Source organism: Armigeres subalbatus, chromosome 3, assembly GCF_024139115.2.
Source record: "Armigeres subalbatus isolate Guangzhou_Male chromosome 3, GZ_Asu_2, whole genome shotgun sequence".
Lineage (NCBI taxonomy): Eukaryota > Metazoa > Arthropoda > Insecta > Diptera > Culicidae > Armigeres > Armigeres subalbatus.
The window spans coordinates 324,534,442-324,559,681 of NC_085141.1; the positions used below are offsets into that span (position 1 = coordinate 324,534,442).

Here is a 25,240-nt window from a genome sequence, read left to right on the forward strand (position 1 = left end):
CATGTGTGCATCGGGAAAAAGCGGTAACGCTGCGTCGCCGCACCGATGCACACCTGCGTATTTTCAGCGCCACGTGCACGAAACGTTGGAAAAACGCTACGTGGGCATCGGCCCTTAGTTTGAACAAGATTTCACGCAGAACGAACGCATCAAAGCGATCGCAGCGGAGCGGGCACAGCATCACGGAGGCGCTGGTAACATTTTCAACGGTAATCCATCGCATGTGTGTTGCTGCAGAAATTTCACCACCAGTGGCGATGCAGAAATTTCAACGCAAGGTTCCAACAAACGTTTGGTTGTAGTTAGTTATTGAAAAGCTGCATTGGGGAAAGAATATTGGTTCTTCTGATGACCAGATCAGAAAGGGTTGATTGTAAAAATGGACTGTTTCGGTGCGGCGATTGACGTAGTATATTGCTCTTAGTGATTCCATCCATTCAAACAAATTTAGTGCATCATCCCCTCCGTCGAGCGGTTGTGATTCTGCCACCGAAGGGTAACTTTCTGTCATCGCTAAACGATTAAGTTTTGCACTTTCAAGAAAATTTATTTCGGATTGACCTCTTCTACTATAAAATGGTTGCCCGGAAAAAATCGATTTCATTTCCAATGACTAACAGAAACAAAACCAAATAATATTGCCAGAAAATTGCACTTAATGCCGACGACAGCCAAATCGAGGAAGACGCTTTCTTAGTGGAACATTTCGTTTAGCTGTTTTAATGTTTGAAATTACGCATTATTAAAAATTAGGAATACCTACAGAATCGTCATTGTCGTTTAAACGGATAAATTCGAAAGCTTAAGTCTGACTGGATTAAGATTTTCCAAATGGTCAAAAACTCTTCATGTATAAATAGTTTATGTTCTGGAAAAGACTGTGTGTAATTAATTCTTGAAGTTCCTCTTATTTTGCCACCGGCGCCATAGAAAACGATAGACGCACGCTTCCATCGCGGGCTAAAACCTCTCAACAAACATTGAAAGCTTATAAAGCATTTATTCACCCAAAAATACGTAGCTACGTAGTCCTACGTCTCTTTTGCGTACAACCCGATTGGGCTGCACCTTTGAGTTTTTTTTCATTCCGCGACTATGCTCTTAACGAAACCTAATCAATAGTTTCAAAATAGTTGAAAATAGTTTTTCCGAGAAAAAATGACTTTAGTGACTTGAAGTCGAAAAAACAGACTTTTTAGTGACTGACCCGAAAAAAGTGACCAAATCACTAAAAAGTGACCCGCTACTAGGCCTGTAGGTTCAATACAGCAGTTTATCTGTTTGCCTACAATCAGTTCGTGTGGTGGTGTGGTGGGCGCTCTAAACAATTCAAAATTATTTTGGGTTCGAATCCCGTCGCGGGCCTACATTTTTGTGAATATGCTTGTAAAAATCATCTGGAGAAGTGACGAGATGGAGAATTTGGAGGCGCAAAATTAAATTATCCGGCAAGCCAGCGCTCACGAGTTTATCACTCGTCTTTCTATCCGGATAAAATATTGTTTGAGAACACTTGCTCACAGGAGAACATGGAAAAATTGCACTCCGCTGTGTGGATCAATCAATCCATATGAGTGATAAATCCGAAACCTGGTCAAATCGGCGTTTTGCGTTTTTGAAACTCATACAATAAAGTTCTACCGAAAGGCGATATGAGCACTCCGAAAACGATTTTTTGATGGGAGTCCCGGAGACCCATAGTGTTATATACCAATCGACTCAGCTCGACGAACTGAGATGATGTCTGTATGTGTGTGTATGTGTACAAATTTTGTAGACACACTTTTGGGAACTTAGCATTGTCCAAAATACTCGCAACAGGTTCCATTCTGGCTTGGTGGAGTAATCAGAGTTTTTTTTATTACCTTTTATAACGCAAGAAAATTGCATCATCACTGCTCAGCTGAATAATCATTGCCATTATAATTTCAATATTTCCTACTTGACTAACTACGATCAGATGTGTATTCGTCAAAAGCGGAGTGTGCCGAGTACGAACGTTTTCGTATAATTTAACCGTTACGGTCTACTCGGTACACCCAGTTCATGATGTATAGGTACATACCTGGTAGAAGGGGGAAAAAAAATGAGGGAATCCTGTGACGCAGTGGCACGAGTCGCAAGGACATACAGTCTTCTCCCAAAAAGTACAGTTTACGGTTTGTTGTGTTTTCTTCACGGTAGATATTTTAAGGTTACACATAAAGTAGTAATTATATATTGGCGATTTCAAATAATGTTGTACTTGATTTAAAAAGCTCCATCGTTGGGATTAGATTTCACGTTTTGATTATCGTTTAATATTGGAATATCTTGGTGACCCAATATTGAAGGAGTAATATTTAGTGTGATCAAAAATATAACAAACAAATATTAACGTTTTGATTATCAAACATAAGACCCATTGTTGGAGCATCCCTTTTCGAATAAAATTAACATTTGGTAAGGAATTGAAGGCATATTATTTTAATTTAAGCATAACAGAATCAAAAGCCCGAAAATACTTTTGGTAAAATGTGCTTATAACATACTGCTAAATACATAATCTTCTTATGTGCATTATTTTAAAGGTGAACTTGAAACGCACTTTTGCAGATAAAGCTGCACGCTGCAGCACCCAGCGCTTGTGTATGTACGCGCGGTAATGCTCCTGGCTACCATAATACTCGCGCAGTTCTTCTTATATATCCTTCGACGCAGTTCCCGCTCCTGCTCAGCTGGATGAACCGGGATAAGTAGATTTGCGACCCGTACAAGAAAGCACCGTACCGTCTTTAAGAAGGGTTCGACCCTTTTGTGCTTGCTGCCAGTAGTTGAGGGGACGACCGCTCGACTGCAGTCATCGACCGCAACCGGCAACCGGAGGATATGATGATGCGATCGTTGTGTGAGTATAGATATATGTGGCAGAAAACATATTTAAGAGGGTCTGCGCGGTAAGACTCGAACCTGGGGTCCTCATTACGAGTTAGACCATCGGAAAGGAACGTACGCGAAGATTGTCGCCGTTGTCGTCATCTTCACCGTGTCGGAATTAGATTTCACAGGCAGCGTGCAGAGGAAACGGAAAACGACCGTTATGGAATAGGCGCGAACCGTGCGGGTCGATGAAAGGAACGAAAGAAAGAAACGTTAGGGAATTGAGTTTTATGTTGTTTTCGGAAGTTTTTGTTATGCAATGAGTTTTTGAGAAGTTTTTTTTATTTATTTAATTTTATCACACAAAACTGAAAATCTGCGAAAGTCTATTCAAAAGTTAAGTGTGTTGAATTTTCGTTTATCGTTGTGAATTGATTGGAAAACCAAAAGACTGTCGGATTAGTTATAAGAGAGCGCCAAACAAATCGAGTCTAATCGATTACCCACAACAAAAAAAAACCGTTACCAATGTTCTCCAAGGCAAAACTGAAGAGATTTAACGACGTTCCAGGTGAGTGAAAGTGATACGTGACAAACTGGTGGATCTACCGATTATTGTGACCGAGGATTGTGGCTGGTTTGATGGACAATATTTGGATACTATGCATTGGATACACCAAGCAAACGCATGTTTGAATATTTATCAAGGAAAATTATCAATCAATTGACAATATTCTGTTGAATTGTTGAATCTAAAAATATCCCAACTGCGCCAGAAACGTTCCCCATGTAAACTTTACCACTGCAGTATATATGCAATAAAGGAAACATGGAATAAATACACTGCGTAGAAAGGAAATCATGAAACCGTGGGAAATTGTCGCAAGAGCACCCTCCTGTGGGGGTCTATCATGGAACGAGATTTACCTGTCTTCATTTGCTTCAACAGGACCCTACTTTTATCTGAATGCTTGTGCAATTTCATCATACAACAGTACATAAGGAGGGGAGAAGCTTATTCTGGAATTTATGCGACGATTGTGAAACTATTGCTGGTTGCTGCCTCCCAGAAATTTGAAAAATCAATATAGGTATGCAGGTCTTACTACGTACCCGATCAACAATCATTTGCCAATTGACACTGATTTTGTAAGTGTAAGACTCATCGAGCGTAAAAATCGATTTTAAAAATTAAAAGTTTGGTTGATTTTTTTAAATTAAATTGAAGCAATATAACTCAAAAACGGGTTGATTGGTTCGTCTTGGGATTCGCAGTATTTATACACATGGAAAAGCCCCTTTTATGTTTGAACTACTTTTACATATGATGTGCTTCAAGCATGAACGTACCCCCGATATAACGTACACTCGATATAAAGTCACTCGATATAGCGTACATTTTTCCCCGATATAACGTACACTTCGTAAAATAATTTTAATTCGGGTAGTTATTCCGAAATAATCATTCATGTGGGGATGACATCATCTTATGGAGTCTAATTTTATCAGCTAGAGGCATTATTGTTACTTCCACGATGTCGGGTTGCTTCCCAGTCCTATAGTCAGCCAATGTCGAGTACAGTCGAATTTATTTCGTTTGTTGGGCTATGTATAAGTGGGCTTCGTTAAAACTGGGCTGGTTCGGGGATGTACAACTTGAATAACCAAATAAAAATTAAAACAATTTAAAAGCAAGTTTATTACAAATTCATAATTAAAATAAAACAGCGGAAATTTCAATTCAATATCAAAATTCTTCAACACGTTCGTTTTAGCCATTCCGCTTCAATAAGTTTTGTGCGTAGAGCGTTCAAACGACAAACTTCTGCTGCATCGTGTTTTACAAAACGAATTACGCAATCAAGTGACTTAATTGCGTCTCCAAATTCTGGATCTTCGGTATTTATAGCCGAAGTATGAAGAGAGTTGTTACTGTTCTCTGTCGATTCTTCCAACCATTCCTCGTGCATTTTTGGTTGACCTTTATGAAGGACGGATGACAAAATCTTCTCGTCTGAAAACACTTCACTGGTGACCCAATCTGGGTTATGTTCAGCGTCATACCACAGACAAACAGACGTAACACTAGAGAAAATACCATGGATCATGACTTCAACGATCAATTTGAATTTGATTGATTACGCAATTCACAACTAGAGGCGCTAGTGTAGTAATCCTTTGGGTTTGACATTTCACTCCAGCGCCTGCTGGTGACGATGTCATACGAAACATCGTTTCGTGTAACATGCTCGCAAGATGGTGGTAGAGGAGTTGAGCGATAGATTTATCAGAAAAATGTTCAAGCTGTTACGTCTGTTTGTCTGTGCTCCTACACTTGATCCTTCATTCACAGATCGATATCTTCGTCAGATGTGGTCGTCCCTGAAAGATTGTCGATATTCGCAATGAGTGTTCTGAAATCCGCATCGTCTGCGTTCGTCCCTTCGTCGGTAGTATCGTTCGGTAAACCATCGATTAATTTGCGCCAAGAATTCCGGATGGTATTCGCGGAAATTTCATCCCAAGAAGAGGCCAACCATGTGATGCACTGCTGAAGGGTGATCTTTTTCAAGCGATCTACAAATGTTAGATGCTCGTTTTCCAAGATCAGCTTCAACATCAGTTTTCTTTTGTACTTCCGCTTCACTTCATTGATAACCGATTAGTCCATTGGCTGACACTCAGAGGTGACATTTGGAGGAAGGTAAATAACCTGAATCAGCCCGTCATCACTTTTGCAGAGGATCGTCTAGATCGTAATGACTGGTACAATTGTCAAGCACGAGCAATGCCTTTGGTTCCAAGCCTTGCTCGAGAAAAAATTTCCGCACTGCGGGGGCAAATTCCTCATAGAACCAATGACGCTGCTTGAAGCGATGCATCCAGCCGTCTGAAGATGAAAATTTGTGCACGACGTAGTGCCCTTTATCCTGCAACAGCTTGAACAAAAGCTCCGCTTTAGTTTTCAGGATTTCCACCGTTAACAGAATATTAGACTGTCGCTGCTGGAGAATCCAGACATAGAGAGCTTCTTCCAGCAAAGGGAACCTCTGCTCCCTTAACCGATTCAATCCGGTTTTTTCTTTCGTCGTATTTCAACATAAATTTTGGACATTCTGCTTCAAAAACGTATGCAAACCATGAAAAAGTAAAAATATGGGGTAATTTTTTTTTGAGATCATCTAGGGCTTACAAACCTTCCTTGAATTCAGATCTTGTTGATATACATAAACAACAAAGCGTTTTTCGGCTCCACAATCCTTATTTGAAGTTGGCATTGCTACTTGAGACATAATTAAACTATTTTTTTTATCAAATCGCAGTGTTACCAAAACATAAACGGTACTCCAAACTATTCTTGAGTTCAGATCTTGGAGGTCTACAAGATCAACAGAGCAATTCATAGGTTCCCGAGCTTGTGTAATAGTTGGAGGAGCCCCATGGAACATTATTACAGTAGTATATACAAAATACAAGACTCCCAGAATATCTACGGTACTCCAAAAAATTCTTGAGTTCAGATCTTGGAGGCCTACAAGACCAACAGAGTGATTGATAGGTTCCTGAGCTTGTGTGTTAGTTGTAAAAACCCCATGGGACGTGATTATGTCAATATATAAAAACATCCACATTCCCAGAATATCTACGGTACTCCAAACCTTTCTTGAGTTGAGATCTTGAAGTTCTACAACACCAACAGAGTGATTCATAGGGTCCTGAGCTTGTACGTTAGTTGGAGCAACCCCTTGGGACATCATTATGCATTATGCAGAATAAGCAAATCACAGCATTCCCAGAGTTCCTGGGGTAATCCAAGTAATTCTTGAGTTCATATACTGGAGGTCTTCTAGACCAACAGAGTGATTCATTGATTTTCGAGCTTGTGTGTTAGCTGGAGAAGCCTCATGGAACACAATTACACCAGTATATACAAAATACAATATTCCCAGGGTATCTACGGTACTCCGAATCATTCTTGAATTCAGATCTTGGGGGTCTACAAGACCAACAGAGTGATTCAAAGGTAACTCAGCTTATGTGTTAGTTGTAAAATGCCCATGAGACATCATTACACCAGTATATGAAAATTGAAATATTCCAAGAATATCTACGGTACTCCAAACGATTTTTGAGTTCAGATATTGGAGGTCTACTAGGCTAACAGAGTGAATCATAGAATCCTGAGCGTGTGTGTCAGTTGTAGAAACCCCATGGGACATCAATATACCAGTATATACGAATCATAACATTTCGGAATATTTACGGCTCCATACATGAGTTCAGATATTGGAGGTCTAAAACACCAACATAGTGATTCATGGATTCTGAAGCTTGTGTGTTAGTTGGATAACCGTCATGGAACATCATTACACCATTATATAAAAATCTTGTTAGTTGGAATTGCTCAAATGGACATCATTACGTACACAATACGTAAGTACGAAAAAAAAAACGTGTTATTGTGATCACAAACATCGCATCCACAATTTTTTCGTTCCTTTTATCGTCTATAGTGTTATAGAATAAAGCTTGGTCTACGGGTACCACGGCGTCTCTTGATGACCGGCTGGGCTATACATGTGAATTATTGCTACTCCATAATCGATCAGAATTAGAGTAAGTTGCACCCTGAAGGCGTTGGTACTCTCATACTTACTTGTTTCATACTTATTATAAATATTATATATTTTATACGATATGTTTACCCAAGTGTTTACCATTTCTATACGTATTGAAACCACCAAGGGGAGCGATTCCAAGCAACAGCATCAAAATTTAAGAAAATTTTTAATTCATGATTTTCTATTGAGTTGAAACTTTGCACAGTTTTTCAATTTCATCTAAATCGTCATTTTTCGATATCAAATCTTCATATTGAGTCACGACTAACTTTTCAAAAGGGTGTATGTGAAAATGGTTCAAAAATATTTAAAAAGCTGCACAGCAAAAACGGAATGTTCGATTGTTATGATTTTTTCAGCAAAGTTAGACAACTAAATGGTGATTCTTAAGAAAATGTGCACAGTAAAAAAAAAAATTTTTGCCTTTAAAAATATCATTTTTGTCACAAAAACTCAAATATCTCAAAACCCTATCTTTTTTCGAACGTAATCCATAAAAATTTGGTGATGGTAAACTAATAAACAAAAAAGTTATGACATTTCAAACATTTCACAATTTTCACATATAGTAAACAAAAAAAAATTTCCGTGTATTTTTTTTTTCAAGAATCGCAGTTTGATGCTGATTTTATTGTTAAGGGCCTTGCGTGAGTTAAACAAGTTGTTTGTATGATATTCCATATTTATGTATTCATCGATATTATGTATATTATATGTATAAATATTATATGTATAAATAAATAAAAATGAATTAATATTATCCTAAGTATTAAATTAAATGTGGCAGTTACACAATGTTGTTATAGAAACTCTAAGAGTTTTGGGTTTGAATTTTGGTATGGGTTATGATATCATGAAAACAGTTTATTAATACTTATTTTTTATTTATTTTTATTCAAATTTTTTAAAATATCGAACACTTTTGAATTATTATCAGCACAGTTTGAGTATAGTTTTGCTTTAATTTTATTTTCCGACAATGGAATGAAACAGTGAAATTTTTGGGTTCCTTGGATCGCTTTATTATTCCTCCAATAGCATCACAAGGACCTTTGCCATGTGATGTAGCAAAAAAATGCCATTCTGCATCAATTCCGTACATTGATTTAAGGTCACTCCTGACGGAATCCAATTTTCAAAGTACTCGCGTTTTCAAGGGCACACCACTCGATTCAGAGGCGGTGCACAACTGTCGTTTTTGTTGATTTAGCTTTGCTGCGTCGCAGCATGCGTGAAATAATAGAAATGACAGTTGTGCGGTGCTTCCGTATCGAATGGTGTGCCCCCGAAAACGCGAGTACTTTGAAAATTGGATTCCGTCAGGAGTGACCTTAAATTGACATAGGCTCGAAAAATTCTTACGATTTTTGTACTGCGACGCTGCTCCATCAGACATGAAATATATCTTTTTGACTTCTTTATGCCTATCAACGCGTAAAAAGTTAATCATTTTTTCAATGAACAAGTTTACGGATACTGAATCGTGTCTTAAATCTTCGGAAATTATAATAAAACTTAAGTGTTCAATTTGCGTACTTCCATTAAAATAAATAACGAATGGATGAATTGTAGCTTGTTGTACGTTCCAGTGATGGGACTGCACTTCATCTTGCAATACAAAGCTGTAATTTTCAGAAAAATCACAAATGACTAAAAATTCACCATTTTGTAATGTATTTTTCGTATTTTTTAAAAAGCTGGATTGTTCTGTTTTAATGAAATCGTGAGGGATTAAACTTTCTAATTTCAAGCAAAAATATGACACAAACTCATCTACAGGTTTTACAATAGTTTCTATGTCACACCTATCCGTGGTCACCCATTGCTCAAATGATAACTGATCAATATATTTTTCTTCAAACTCAGCGAATAAAGTATTTTCCAATGATGAAGAATCTGGACAATCCGAACAAGATCGTAGATAGCAATTTGATGTTGTATTTTCACACAAAAAACTACCAGTTAACATTTTAATATCCTTTGTTAAATTGATTCTTTTCAAACTATGTAAAATAAGATTAATATTCTCATGGGTTGTGCACACACACACATTATGTGTTCCTGAATTGGAAAGAAGCTTACATTGCCTTGGCCGAAGGCTTGCAAATGAGGAAAACCTATTTTAATATTATCGTGAATTTCCTTGAAGCGTGTGTACGCTTCTTTCAAAATCGTCATCATTAATCGTTTTTGGATTGCTTGACGCTTTCCATCTTTTTTACTGATAAATAATCTTTTGACCAGGCATAGCTCGACTTACTTCATCATCTTCAAAATATTGAGCTACTATTTCTTTTGTCTCATCTGTTAATGCAGTACTAGACCTAGTATTTTTGGTTGAAAGACAGTTATTCTTCAATTGTTTTGCCTCTTTTACTGTATTTCTATTGGTTTTGAACTCATCAATGGCATCCTGAATAGACCACGAACTTGGCAGCATCGACAAAATCAATAATTTTTCTTTCCTTGTCGTGGCTGCATTCGAGAACCTTTCCTTCATATTTATAATTACCTCATCGTAGTCTGTATTTTCCACATCATCAGGTCCTAATTTGAAGAGGTTTCTTCGTACAGCTTCGTTTATTTCACGGTATTTTTCTCCGGGTAATAAACGTAGTCCATCTTACTCCATTTAATCGGAGTCACTTTTATCCCAGCTATGCCCTCGCTAAAGCGTTCGATGTTGACCTTTTGGATACACTCATCTTCCGATTGATTTGTTGAAACAGATTTCGCTGATGGTACGGTGGCAAGGCTCTCAGCACTTAATACTTCTGGTAATTCCTCAGTTGTTGTCGATACATCTGGCAATTCCTCAGTTGCTGTCGTTTTCGAACTTCCTGCGCTCTGCTCAACCGATGATATACAGATTGCTCTTTTGTCAACGTTTAGACGGCAGGACGTGCAAATGCGTAAATTTGTATTCAATGTGGACATTGGAGCATAACCAGTCGCTTTCAGTTTATCTATGGTGCTTTCGGTGAGATTTCGTAACTCTTTTGAACACTTTTTTCCATCAAACGGCCTACAACAGTTGAGAAAGCGGCTACTCATGTTGTTCGTAATATTTCAATAAACAAAATCACTTTTAAGTTTTTACTGACTAGTTTGGTGTCATTTGCTTGACTGAAGAAAAAATTACTATAAGATCTTTAACAACCTTAGTAGTAGTAATTTTTTGCTTTTCGTGAGCATTGTCATGGTATGTACCTATCATGCATTTGTTGTTGTTGAAGATACCCTATTCTCTAAGAGGTATATTTTTTGCAGGTAAACTATAGACGTACACGTGTATATAAATCTTTGATTTTGTAGCTTTTGTCTTAAAAATAACATTTCTGATATGTTTCTATCAACGTTATTATCAACAGGTTTCAACACTATTAAAAGAATTTTTCGCCAGTCACGTGCAATGAAAATTATGACACTATCAATACTTTTGATCACAACACTGGATCGTGTCTAAGTTTCTTATAGATGCTATGAATAATTAAATCAAAATATCATGAAAACAACTTGTTTAAATCACGTTAACAATAAAATCTGCATCAAACTGCAATTCTCGAAATAACTTACACAGAAAAATTTTTTTTTACTAAATGTGAAAATTGTGAAATGTTTGAAATGTCATAACTTTTTTGTTTATTAGTTTACCATCACCAAATTTTTATGGTAGATAGCTAATATAATGGACCGTTTTCCCTAAAAAAATTACGTTCGAAAAAAGATAGGGTTTTGAGATATTTGAGTTTTTGTGACAAAAATGATATTTTTAAAGGCAAAAAAAAAATTTTTTTACTGTGCACATTTTCTTAAGAATCACCATTTAGTTGTCTAACTTTGCTGAAAAAATCATAACAATCGAACATTCCGTTTTTGCTGTGCAGCTTTTAAATATTTCTGAACCATTTTCACATACACCCTTTTGAAAAGTTAGTCGTGACTCAATATGAAGATTTGATATCGAAAAATGACGATTTAGATGAAATTGAAAAACTGTGCACAGTTTCAAATATTTTCGAAATGGTCGCTCAGGATCGACTGACATGCCCCCGTGGAATGCCTCAGCTACTAATAAACAGCGGCCAGACTTCCGGCTCTCCACGAAACTTTGGAGGTTGCTGGGACACTGCTTTCCGAGCGGCTAGCTGCTGTTTCGAGATATGGCCAATATCACGCCCCGGCCCGTCGGGATCATGACTGCTCTGTACGCTGCCATACCAGCTCTGACTGTGACGGCTTTTCACTGGATAGTCCAACGACTCGCTGCTTTCGTCTTCGCTAGACTCTGACTCGTTGTCGACGATTTCAGGCACATCTTTTACCGGTTTCATCGACTTCGTTTTGTTCGCCTTGATAACCACTCCTGCTCCCAGCTCTCGGAAAAGCTCTGGACTGTTGCAGCCACTCCACCACCGCCTGTTCCGGTTCACTCTTCGACTTCCCACCGACAGCGCCATCTTCGTCCTTGGACGCATTCACTCTCTTGACGCTGTTGTCGAATTTCTTCCGGATCGCGTCTCGCTTCTCCAAAAAATCCTGCTCCGCAGCCAGTTGAGCGTCCAACATTTCCTGCTCTTGTTGCAACTGCTGCTCTTCTATCTCGCGTTGTACTTGGAGCTCCAGTTCCCGCATTTCTCGTTCTTGTCTAAGCTGTTCCTGCTTCCACGTTTTCTGCCTGGCGAGTAGCTTCTTCCGCGCCTCCATCCTGTGCAAAGGTTGATTACAGGGTTTGCAGAAATCGCTCTTAATAAATAACGAACAACGATAAAAGAGAGGCAAAAACTGTTCCGAATCATAGCAAGCCATGATAACAAATTTATCAAACTTATATACACCTGCGAAAAAACAGAATCGGATAGGCAGCCTCCACAGAAAAATGGTGATTCTCGCTTTGTTTTCGCTCCTTTCGTGTTGGTTTCTGTACAGGTGTGTAGAACAAGTTGAAATGCATCATCAGAGCCAGTCCTCCCCGCATTTGGAGCTCTCTAAAAGAAATTTATCATGGGGTATAGCATTCCGAATCAGTTCTTTATCATGACAGCTGGCGAAAAAAGTTTCTCGCGGTATCCTACATATCGTATATGTATACAGAGATGATAAGTGAGTGACTTGCTCTTTCTCTTTAGGATTCAATCCCTGGTTGATTACCAAAAACGGTTTCGTTCAATAGCCGACCGTCCGAACACCCGCCTATAGCCATCTTCATCAGGAGGAGTCCATTCATCTGACACACTCTATTGAGATAACATTAAAATCTTGTTAGCTTCGTAAATCTCATCTTTTCATCGTTTTCTTTTTTACGAAAAGGCCACTATAATAAATGGCTAAGGAGAAATTTAGATTAGAAAAAGTTATAGGGTCCTTTGAGGGCTACATGTTTATATAAAAAAAAACATAATTGTAAATAATGTGTGGAAAAAATTATTAGCAAATTAGTCTCATAACATCGAAATGACATTTCTCGTCACCCCAAGAACATCTTAAGGCCTCAGCATGCCCAAAATTCCAAATAACACTCCATCTTTTTACGCCATAGATTCGAAATAACGCTTCCTCTTTTTACGTTCTGATGCAATTTACGCTCCTTCGTTTTGGGCGGAAAAAAAGAGGTTTTGCGCTATAAAAAAGTTGCAATCCCTTCCTCCACCCCTCCTTGATCGAAACTTCTGTCACCCCCTGCAATCGATTTTAATCGTCATTATTACGGATTTGACAGAGTTTCGACACCCTACTATGAAAAATCACTTAGATATCGTGAATTGAATTACGAAAGGTACCCAGCCGGCCACATGAAAGGGTTAAGGCAGCCTTCAATGGCACCGTTGCAAAAGGACAACACCACCGATAAAACCAGGCAAAATAAAAAAATCATTTGATTAAAATTTGTTCTTTCTGTCATATGATTGAATGATTTGTCACATCTTTAGTATTTAAACATTCTAACATTCTTTAAAAAGCCAAATTTAAAAGGCAAAACATCAATAATTCTGAATTCATCATTTTTCTGAGAAACATGTTCTCTTTCGTTTGAAAGTTGATTTAAAGCCTCCTGCTATATAGACTGTAAGTAGTCACCACAGGAGTCAAGAGGGTTTCCACATGCGCTTTTTCTTATCACAACTGTCTCTTATGGTAGGCTGTCGTACATTACCCATGCCCAACAGGCACGCGACCACACCACCTAAAAAGAAAGAAGTCTGTTTGGACAGATGTATTTTGTTCAATACAATTCGTTTCTTTCGGCTACCCTTCCAAAGTCATAAATTTAAACGGAACAGCTGTAAAGTCTAGCTTCTTGACAATTACAATCGTCTAGAATTTTTTCTCCTCGATGGTCGACTATCCCAAGACAGAAATTCGCTTCGCTTAATCAAAGGCGTATTAGTTTTAAAGCAATTTTGGAGCAAAGGATAAAGCCAATAGCTGCCGGAAATTGAAACCAAGCAATGTATAAAAACCGTTGCCACATTCAAACTCAGAATAGAAAAAAAAATCTTTTCCATTCTAACGAAAAAATGATTAATAGTCCCGATGCAATGTGTAGTTGAGCCGTAACGCACAGATACGGTCGAACGCCCACCTTCGCTTTTCCTTTTGTCAGCACAGCGGAAGCTCGAGTCAAGCTTGAGGAAGGGTCAAACGATCCGCACTCCTATAAGGATGATGGAACCTTAGGCCCAGCCCAGAGGGTAAGACACATCATTTATCACGCTTGGGTGGCTTTCGTTGGGACCCATTATTTTTCGGTTTCGGGTCCGCTGACGAGTGCGCAACTTTTACGTTTTATGTTCTACAAGCTTGTGACCGGCGCGGCGCGGCAATCGGAAGTTTGTGACGTGATAGCTAATGATGAAAAAACGTTAGCACGTGAGTAACTTCGTTTTTGAAAAGATGCGATAGGGTAGATAACGTTGGGCGCATGCGACAAGGTGCCATCCGTGTAAGCAGGAAGTGAATAAATTGGATTGAAAAGGTGCATTTGCTATTGTTAGAATGTTTTGTCGATATAGTGTAGCATGTTTCTATTCGTACAAATATACTCTATTACTAATTATTAATAATATACTATATTTGATTCGTATTACCAAAAAAAGACTATTCACCCTTGTATCTACCTTATTATCGCAAAGTTCAAATAGAAGATATTGATTTTCCAGATATTGAACCATTGCTAAGCACGTGCAAACTCTCACCCTCTTCTGTACATCAATCGCTGCTTTACCTTGAAGTTGAACACCCAGGTTTTTTTTTACGCGGTTGGAATTCATTAATTTCTCGGTCAACCTGAATTTTCACAGCTTTTAAAATACCCCCTGAATTTTCTTTGATTTTTTGTGAATTTTTTCGTGGGGTTAACTCATTGTTTTATTGACGCTGAGGGTCTTAAACGACTAAAACCAAACCGTGTAAAAAAAACCTGGGTGTAATCTATTCTATTTAGATTTAGATCTGTTATGATCTATTTAGATTTAAAAGGCCACAAACTAAAATTCCGTTTTTATTTTCTTCTTTATTAAAGAGGCTTTCAGCCCTTGGCTGGTTCACCTCTGGTGGCTTAAATTCTGTGTGTGTGCAACAGCTGAGATTTCGTTCAATGTTTTCACCAGAATTTTTTTTTTGCTGTAGCCTCATAAACATTTTACCGAGTTTTGGAGGAAGTGATGTTAAAGCGAAATTTCAGTAAAAATTAACAATCTCTTGATGAAGTTTTTGACGGACTGAGCAGGGTCCGTTGCCATATGTCGCTGGGGGCCATATACTCGGCCTCCATGGACGAGAGCGTAACACAGCCTTGCTTGCGGCTTGCCCATGAAATCGCTGAACCGCCGAAGAAGAACACTATACCCGATGTCGATTACCGATCCGCCGATTAGCAATATCCGGACGAGCTGCTACTGCCAGATAAAACAGGCCTCCTACAAAACTCCGGTATTGGGTGGCATCCTCCATAACTTCGCTGTTTTCTTCACATTTCAGGTAGCCTGGATCCATTGGCGACCTTGCCCTTTTTGCGTCTTTCATTCCGTGACTTTGGATGAGCTTCTTGATGCACGGTTTCAAACGAATCTTAAACGCTCCTTCCTCCCGTTTCACCTTCAATCCAAGGAAGTGGGACACTGGTCCCAACGATGTCAAGTCGAACTCCACCTTCAAGCTTTCGAACATTTTCTCGATTTCCCTCTCCGAGTCCGACGCAATCAAGAGGTCATCGACATAGACCAGCAGATACGCTTCGCTATCATCACCCCGGACGTAAAGGCAGGGATTAGCTGCCGACGCCTTGAATCCGAGTTTCGCAAGAACTTCATTCGGTTCCAGCACCTAGCGAATTGCCGGAGGCCATATATGCTTCGTCTCAACCTGCACACCAACTGCTTTGGACTTTTCTTTTTGAACCCTAGGGGCTGCATCATAAATATTTCCTCATCAAGAGAACCGAGGAGATAGGCAGCTTTCACCTCGAAATGGTGAATTCCCTGTTCACAACAACTGTGAGGAATGTACGTAGTGATACATGACTTGAAACTGGCGCGTACACGTTACTGAAGTCAACTCCTTCACGCTGCGTGAAGCCCTGAGCTACTATTCTGGCCTTGTGCTTCACAGGTTCCCTCCTCTCGTAGTCCTTTAGTTTGAAGACCCACTTGGACCCAAACAACCTACTTTCCTTCTGGCAGGGTTGTCAACTCCCAAGTTCCATTGCGTTTGTGGGCTTCGATCTCCTCATCCATGGCGCTACGCCAGTGTGGATTCCTCATGGCTTCTCCGTAGTCATTGGGTTCCTCGAATGCACAGGACGCTTTTTCAATTACACTTTCTAGCACGTAGTCGCCAAGCCTCAGCGGTTGCACGCCACGGGTGGAGCGGCGACTCGGCATCTTCGTACAAATCTTTGCAATCAGACCCGTCTTTCAGCGGATCCTGGTCATCTAACGACTCGTCCTTCCGCAAAACACTTTCACGCTCATTCTGCTTAGGCGCCGAGATTTGAATTGGCCTGCTTCTTCATCGGAATTTCGACACTCGACGATCCGTTACCCAACTCCAAAAATCGAGTGTCCCTGCTGACGGTTATCAAGTCTGTCTCTCGATCCAGGAACCGGTACCCCTTATGTTCCAAATTTGCGCGCCTTGCTGTCCATCTTGGTGCGCTTCACTGCCGGAACGTGCACGTACGCTTCACTGCCAAACACGCGCAGGTGTAACAGATCTGGTTTTCGCCCCCACCACAGCTCGTAGGGCGTTTTTCCGATGGATCTCGACAGCAGCCGATTCTGGAGATAAGTGGCTGTCAACACTACTTCTCCCCAATACTTGATACTTGATACTTGATGGGCTACAGCTCTTCGATGAACCTACGCCGAATGGAGTATCCTTCTCCACTGGACTCGATCCTGGGCCAATCGCTTCCAGTCGCCCTGAACATTGAGCGCCCCCTGGTCCTCTTCAACTGCAAAAAGCCATCGTGTACGCGGCCTTCCACGAAGCCTGCGGCCTCTTCCGGGTTCTCTACTAAATATTATCTTCGCTTGTCGTTCTTCCGGCATACGAACAACGTGGCCAGCCCACCGTAGTCTGCCGTGTTGTATAAGCAATAATATCCAGCCCTTTATACACCTGGTACAATTCGTGATTCATGCGACGCCGCCAGATACCGTTCTCCTGTTTACCGCCGAGTATTGTCCGCAGCACCTTACGCTCAAACACTCCGAGAGCTCTCCGATCAGCCTCCTTTAACGTCCATGTCTCATGGCCGTATAAAGCCACCGGAAGAATCAGAGTAGTATACAGCGCGAGTTTTGTTTTCGTTTGCAGACTACGGGACTTAAGCTGGTTACGAAGTCCGTAATAAGCCCTATTTGCAGCTGCAATACGCCTTTTCACCTCGCGGGTAACATCATTATCGCACGTCACTAATGTTCCAAGATACACAAATTCTTCTACCACTTCAAATTTTTCACCATCCAGCACTATTTCGCTACCACCACCACTAATGAACCCACGTTGATTGCCAGCGACCATGTACTTCGTTTTGCTGGTATTGATCGTGAGTCCAATCCTCGCTGTCTCCCTCTTAAAAGGCGCAAAAGCCTCTTCCACGGCGCGGCGATCAATTCCGATAATATCGATATCGTCCGCAAATCCCAGGAGCATATGCGATTTTGTGATAATGGTACCGCTTCTTTGCACACCAGCTCTCTTAATCGCTCCCTCGAGCGCTATATTGAACAGTAGGTTCGAGAGTGCATCACCCTGCTTTAATCCATCTAAGGTAACAAATGACGTCGATATTTCATCCGCAACCCTTACACTTGATTTCGATCCGTCCAACGTTATACGAATCAGCCGTATCAGTTTCGCCGGAAAACCATGTTCAAGCATATTTTGCCATAATTCATTCCGTTTCACTGAATCGTACGCCGCCTTGAAATCAATAAACAGATGATGTGTCTGCAAGTTGTACTCCCGGAATTTATCAAGGATTTGTCTCAGGGTAAACATTTGATCCGTCGTTGATCGGCCTCACGAAAACCTGCTTGGTATTCGCCGACGAAGGACTCTTCAAGCGGTCTCAATCTGTTGAACAGAATACGGGACATAATTTTGTACGCCGAATTAAGGAGGGTTATTCCTCGGTAATTGGCGCACTCCAGTCTGTGCCCTTTCTTAAACAGAGGGCAAATGAGGCCGTCCAACCAGCTAGCAGGCATTTCCTCGTCTTCCCATATTTTCGACATAATATGGTGCAGAACTTCATAAAGCTGCTCACTGCCATGTTTGAGAAGTTCAGCCGGGAGCTGATCCTACCCGCAGCCTTATTGTTTTTCAGCTCTTTAACAGCTTTTTTAACCTCATCTAGTGTAGGTGACTCCACAGCTTGTCCATCGTCGCTAATATTTATTCTGTTCACCGATGCACCGTCACTTCCTCCATTCAACAAAGTCTCGAAGTGTTGCTTCCACCTGGCAGCCACTTCAGTTTTATCTGTCAACAAATTCCCTTGTTGGTCGTTGCACATGACGGGAGATGGCGCTGTCTTTCTCCGCACGCCATTGTCAGACTCATAAAACCTCCGCATATCGTTCTGCTCCATTTTTTCCTGCGCCTCACTAATCACTTGTTTATCGTACTCTTTTTTCTTGCTTCCTTGTACCGATCTCTATTCGATCGGGTACCTGACACCAACATCCGGCTTCTGGCAACGTTCTTCTCGTCTGTCTCTCTCTGGCACTCCACATCGAACCAACCCGTCCTGGGTCGCCTCTGTGCAGTGCCTACCACCGTGCTGTTGTGCTCACCGCTCCATGGATCGACTCCCATAGATCGTTGATGTTGTCGCTAACGTTGATTGCACTTATCCGTTCGTCGAGCTTCTGGCGGTACTCAGCCGATACTCCTTCCGCCGACAATCGCTGGATATTGTAACGCATCGTTCGCTGTGATCTTTCGTTCGATACAGTTGACAACCGTGATCGAATTTTACTGACAACGAGGTAGTGATCAGAGTCAATGTTCGGACCTCTGAATGTCCGCACATCGATAACATCCGAGAAATGGCGCCCATCCACCAGAACATGGTCTATCTGGTTGCAAGTTTCACCATTTGGGTGTCTCCAGGTGTGCTTTCGGATGTTCTTTCGTGCGAAGTAGGTGCTACTGATGGCCATCCCTCTGGCAGCAGCAAAATTTACTAGCCGTAGGTCGTTGTCATTGGTAGCGGAGTGAAGGCTCTCCCTACCGATTATGGGACGGAAACAGTCCTCTCTACCGACCTGAGCGTTAGCGTCACCGATAACAATTTTCACGTCATGCTTTGGGCACTCTCCATAGGCTTTATCAAGACATTAATAAAACGTGTCCTTCACGTCGTCGGATTTATCGTTTGTCGGTGCGTAAACGTTGATTAGGCTGTAATTGAAGAATTTGCCCCGTATCCTCAACACACAGATTCGTTCGCTAATGGGTTTCCACCGCATCACTCGCTTCATCTGCTTGCCCATCGCTACGAAACCAACTCCATGCTCTGCTTTTTCACCGCCGCTGTGATAGATGTTATACTTGAATGCAGTATTGGTCGTGGGGTCCACGGCTCGGAATTCACGTTCTCCGGATCTAGGCCATCGGACTTCTTGAATAGCAGCCACGTTCACTCCAACCTTCTGCAGTTCACGAGCCAGAAGGCTCACTTGTCCAGGTTCATTTAGGGTCCTGACATTCCAGGTACCGAGTTTCCAATCATAGTCCTTATTTCGTTGCCGGGTCGGTTGCCAAAAATAACGTTCTCTTTTTCTTCTATCTCCATTTTTCGTGGTATTTAAGAGGCTTCAGTAAGCTACCTTACCGGGGTCGCGTTACCTACATCGCGATGATGGGGCTGCCACCTTAGGTATAGCTGACGCGATACAGCATTTCGTTAATCAGCCGCTGGGTACCAGGCAGACGCTGTTTGAGCCGCACCTCCTGGTGAACAGACGCTCGAGGCGTACCTTCTCACTCTAGCTGATGTCAGAAGGACAACAGTGCCCAGGCTGCACTACCAGCTAAGTACACAACCCTTAGCTGGCGGTCCTTTGTCATCGGACGACCCGTGGAAGCGTGAGATAGGGACTTGTGGGGACCAGAGCTCTGTTGGGCGCTCCTTCCTTGATGTCAACCCACCATTTTGCAGCCCAATAGCTCCCCAATAGCGCTTCTCTAAACCAGCGTCGATCAGCAAACACGTGGCCATCTCGGTGGTCGTTCTATTCTTTCGCTCGACCACGCCATTTTGCTGAGGGGAATAAGGAGTCGTGAACTGCGCTTTAATGCCCTCTTCACGGTAAAACTTCCGCAACTCCTTGTTATCAAATTCTCCTCCTCCATCCGAGCGCACCACGGTGGGTTTGCGGCCGAATGTATTCTCCACCCAACGAACATAATCCCTCATATTAGCCGCAGCTTCGGATTTGTGTTTGAGCAGGTACGTCACTCTCCGACCTTCACCGAGTATTTGCGTTTTGTGTCCGTCGGCCATCGTAATCTAGCCACCCGCGAACTCATCCAGTTCAGAAAAGAACGCTCTGTCACCCGTCATATGGGCGCTAGCCCCACTGTCGATTAGCCACGAACGAGAATCCCCATCGACCGTAAACGCGACGTGCTTCACTTCACTGTTAGCCGTTTTGGCTTTTCTGGCTTCTTCTTTTCGGCCTCTCGACCCACTGTCTTCGTTCTTCAGATACCCTTTGTATTTCCGGCAGTTCCGCCGGACATGTCCGGACATCTTGCTTCGAACCACTCGCACCCGCATCGCGTTCTTAACGGCGACCGTACTCATCCGAGAGTTTCGCTTTCACTACATCCAGCGTGATTTCATTGTCGGGACGACTGTCCAGAACCGATACCAAACTGTCAAACGAACGGGAACGGCACACTTGCGTGTCTTTATCGAGAGACATTCCTGAGGCTTCCAAACGGTCGAATAATTCGTCCACTTCCAGCAAATGCTGCTCTAGGTTTCCGCCTTCGCTCAAGTTAATCGCGCACAGTTTCTTGAGCAGCGAAACGCGTACCGACCGTGACGTTTTCTCGTGGTAAGTACGAAGCGCGACGAAAACATCCCGAGCATGCGCGTACTTCCTAACGAGAGGCAACTGGCTGTCCTCGAGTAGCAACACTATCGTGGCCTTCGCCTTGCGGTCTTCATTTTCCCAATCTTCATCGCGATCATCTTCATCAGGCACATTCTCTGACACAACACCCACAAGTTCTCGCGGCACAACAACATTTCGAGTCGAATTTTCCATGTCTACCAGTTTGATCCGGAAAGCTTCGGAACGACAAACCTGGCGTCAGACATTTCGACAACATTCGCGGGTCACTTTTCCGATCAGTGAGAATGAAAACAAAAAACACACCGAGGTTAGTTTGCTCGGGTGGTCTCTTCACTTTTCATCGAGCTCAATATGCTCGGCTGTACACTAGGGAACGATGAAAAACGAATTACTGCTTTCCCTCTTCAAGCGGCATCTGGGCGCTCGCTCAGCAGAAACACTTTTTCTTCTTTCCTCCTCCTGGAGGAGTAATCGCACGCACTTTTCTCTTCTATTTCTTCCTTCCTTTTCGTTACCCTCGCCCCGGGGCGGAATTCCACGTAACTTTTCCGACAGGAAGAATTCACTCGCGTACCGACTTTTTCGCCATTGCTTCTGGGCCCATAACCTGACGGACTGAGCAGGGTCCGTTGCGCAGCAGAATAACGCGTTCGTGGGGAAAATTCGGTGACACGGAAATAACACACGCGAAACAAGAGAAATTGTAGTATAATAAAAGCAGAGCTATATTTATCTAACGGTTTTTGGTACAGAGCTTAAACACGTCTTGACGCGATGACTTTCGGTCGAAATAATAAGTTTTGCTCTACATGGGTGCATTCCCTTTCCACAGTTCTCCGATTTAACAAATAAAAAAACACACAAATAGATTTATAACGTAACAACGAAAATCTTGCTATATTAATGATATTTAATTTATTTCACAGTCGTTTCCTCTCCATCTCCATTTGTGGAACCAAAAGAGAAGGAACCTACCAAAAAGTCCAAGAAAGAAGAAAAAATAAAACAGGGAAGCATGGACGCCGAATCGATAAAACCCACCAAAAGTGCGCTCAGTCTATTCCGAACGGTAAGTATTCACGACACCAGCCGCACTATTCAATTTAAAACTAACCGTCCAACTTCGTTCTTTTAGCCCTCATTACCCAAGCGGCTCAAATTCAAACACATCTCGGACCTAACGCCCAAGAAGTCAAAGGAAGCGGCAGCGGAAAAATTACGTCAACTGGATCTTGAATCGCCCGGGGCCAAAACGAGTGAAAAGGCCGTCGACTGCGGCGGTGGCGGCGCCAAGGTTCCACCAATAGTGCAGCTGTACAACAAAATTGACGTGAACAAGGAAGCGTTGCAGCGAACCCGCGAGGAAAATGAAGAACTGAAGGCCAGGGTTCAGGAGCTGTTGGCGGAGCGACGGCTGGCCGAGAGCGAGAAGTGCGCCGTGCTGGAACAGAAGGACCATCAGATAATGCTGCTGGAGCGAGAGTTGACCAGCATTACCAAGGCCGACGAGCTGTTGCAGCAGATTGCGGAGGGGTGTTTGGAGAAGGTGAAGGAAAATGAGGAGGAGATTAAGCGACTGCACAGAGATTACGAGCGGCAGTTGTGTGAGGTTCATGATTCCAAGATAGAGCTGGAGTTGAGGTTTGAGGAGTTGGAGATGAAATGCAATGAGTTGCATGATGAACTGATAGTGGTAGAAGGGGAGAATTTTCTGTTGAGCGATGAATTATTGGCGATGAGAGAAATTGTTGAAGCGCACGATATGGAGCTTCAGAAGAAGGTTGACGAAATCAAGGAGATGGAACAAAGTTTGAATCGTTTGATCAAAGAGGGGAATGATTTGAAAGAGCAGGTTAACTATTTCCGCATTCAAGCGGAAGAAGATATGATGAAATATGTGGAAGAGAGCAGAACAACTATCTATGAGATCGATACTTTCAAGAAAAAGAACGACGAGCTAATAGCACAATTAGCAGAGAAGAATTCAATCATCGAAGAAATGCAGGAGGAATTGAATGAAAATCAGTTCGAGATGGACGAAATCAGGGATGACGTCCGGAACGATTTCAATCAGGAATTAACTTCGGTGGTCAAGAAATACGAACAACAAATTGCAACATTGAATGAAGTCAATGAGATGAAAATTAGGGAATGCGAGTCTATATTTGTGCTGGAGAAATCGAAAATGATCAAAGAGCATGCTGACAAGATCAAGAATATGGATAAAGACCACCAACGCGAGATCGAGCGAATTAGCGAACAAGCCGAAGAAAAGATCCGCATATCGGAGGTTCAGACCGAAGAACGTATGAAGGGCTTGGAACTGTCGATCCAAAGTTCGATCAGCAACGCCATGGCGAATGAGAAGCTGCACTGGCAAAAGGAAATGGACAAATGCCAGAAGATCGCAGAGACGGAGATCATGCAGTGTGAGTTCGAGAAACGAGACCTTCGGGCTCTCTGGGAGGCATCAAACGAGGTCATCAAGGAGCACGAGAGAAAGATCGCCGAGTTGGAACGAAGACTGATTGCAGAGATGGGAGGAAGCAATAAAACTAAAGACGAGTACGAAAATGAACTTAAAGAACTGAACAGGGAGAATGCGAGACTGCAAACGGAGAAATACAACTACCAACTGACACTGAGTAATACTCGATCGACAGTGAATATTCTGATGGAACGGCTGAAGAAGTCGGACGGCGATGTTGAAACGCTCAAGTCGGAGCTCGACTCGGTTATCGAAGGCAAATCTGCAATCGAGACCGAGAATAACAAACTCAGGGAAGAGATAGAGGAATACCGACGAGTTCTGACGGCGCTTCGATCGTCATCTAATCAGCTGGAGAAGGAAATGCGTGAAAAGGAGGAAGTGTTCGAAAAGATCATGACATCCGAGGAAGACGCCATTTTAACCGTTTCACAGATTGGAAAACTCTTCAACGAGAAAATGGAGGAGAGCATTTCCCGTTACCTGGACATGTATGATGAGCTGAAGAAGAAGTACGATGCTCGAGAAGCCTACATTCAAGATATGAAAACTCTGTTGGATGAGTTTGCCACCGGAATCGAGCTGGCGCGAATCGAACTGGACACAAAGGATAAGAAGATATTTGAGCTGGAAAACGAGAATAAAGATATCAAGCTGGAAAACATGACCTTCCGGTTCAAGTGCGAACAATTTGAGAAATATCAAGTCGAGGGTCGTGTTCCGATTCCGTCTCCGGAAGTTCCATCGAATGTTGACGACGAACAGCAACTGGTGTCCAACATGCTGATCGAGAATATTATCAATCAGCTGGAGAAGGGAAGCGATGACAAGGTGCTCAACAGCGAACACATCGAACTGATTCAGGAGGTGCTCGAATGCGATATCAATAAGGATGACGCCAGCGTGAGCGAACTGAATGAGAAGGTTTGTGACCCTTTTTCCCAATAAAATGTAAGTTCTTTAATTTTTTCTATGGTTTTAGCTCAAGGAAACTGAAGAAAAGTTGCGTATTGTCGAAAAGTTCGCCAAAGAAACATCCGATAAATATACGGAACTTTTGGAAAATCAGAATAATCGACAGAAGGTGAAGAATGTTGAAAACAACAAGGATCACCAGCAATTGAAAGCGGTAAGTTTAAATGGCGTTATATCTTTATGAATGTGTCTGACGATGCTCTTTCACCCTAACAGAAAATAGCCAAACTGCAGGACGTCAACAAAAAGCAGGAAAACACTATTCTGGGCCTGCAGCAACAGTTGTCGTGTTTCGATTCGCCTCAAAAGCTAAACCTGTCCGGAAAGCTATTCGGCATCGGTAGCCCTAAAACGCCCAAGAAGATGATTTCCTCGCCGTTCCCTGGAAAGGAGAATCGCTCACCCGTTACACCTGGCACTGTGTATAGTCCGCGGAATAACGTACTGCGCCCACGGAACAACTAATGGCCTTGAATGATGTCTCAGTAATGCGGGAAGAACGTCACAACAAAGATGAATCCATTTCTGGAAACTTAGTTTTACGAAACTAAAATGTATTTATTGTCAAAACCAAAAACGAAAAATACTCCTATGTGAGTACATTCAAACAAGTCACGTGATACAAGTCAATTTATATGTACGAACGGTTTATAAAATACAAAAATAAAACAATAAATTTGACAAAATAATATATTGGA

General features: G+C 41.9%; 1 protein-coding gene across 3 annotated transcripts; it reads left to right on the plus strand.

Annotated features, from left to right (window-relative positions):
- The first annotated feature begins 2,739 nt into the window (after nt 1–2,739).
- On the plus strand, nt 2,740–25,240 carry LOC134225512 (putative leucine-rich repeat-containing protein DDB_G0290503). 3 transcript variants are annotated; one of them, XM_062705674.1, is made up of 5 exons: nt 2,740–2,887; nt 22,006–22,148; nt 22,215–24,491; nt 24,550–24,696; nt 24,759–25,240. In XM_062705674.1, the coding sequence occupies exons 1-5, from the start codon at nt 2,869–2,871 to the stop codon at nt 25,005–25,007; spliced, it is 2,835 nt and encodes a 944-aa protein (XP_062561658.1). In that variant the 5' UTR covers nt 2,740–2,868; the 3' UTR covers nt 25,008–25,240. The 3 variants fall into 3 exon arrangements, with proteins under 3 accessions (XP_062561658.1, XP_062561657.1, XP_062561659.1); XM_062705673.1 differs by lacking the exon at nt 2,740–2,887 and adding an exon at nt 2,950–3,430; XM_062705675.1 differs by lacking the exon at nt 2,740–2,887 and adding an exon at nt 20,919–21,058.

Coding starts and splice junctions, on each gene's coding strand:
- LOC134225512 (XM_062705673.1), top strand. CDS start 3,388: ATGTTCTCCAAGGCAAAACTGAAGAGATTTAACGACGTTCCAG. Junction 3,431..22,005: donor GAGATTTAACGACGTTCCAG/GTGAGTGAAAGT, acceptor TTTATTTCACAG/TCGTTTCCTCTCCATCTCCA. Junction 24,697..24,758: donor ATCACCAGCAATTGAAAGCG/GTAAGTTTAAAT, acceptor TCACCCTAACAG/AAAATAGCCAAACTGCAGGA.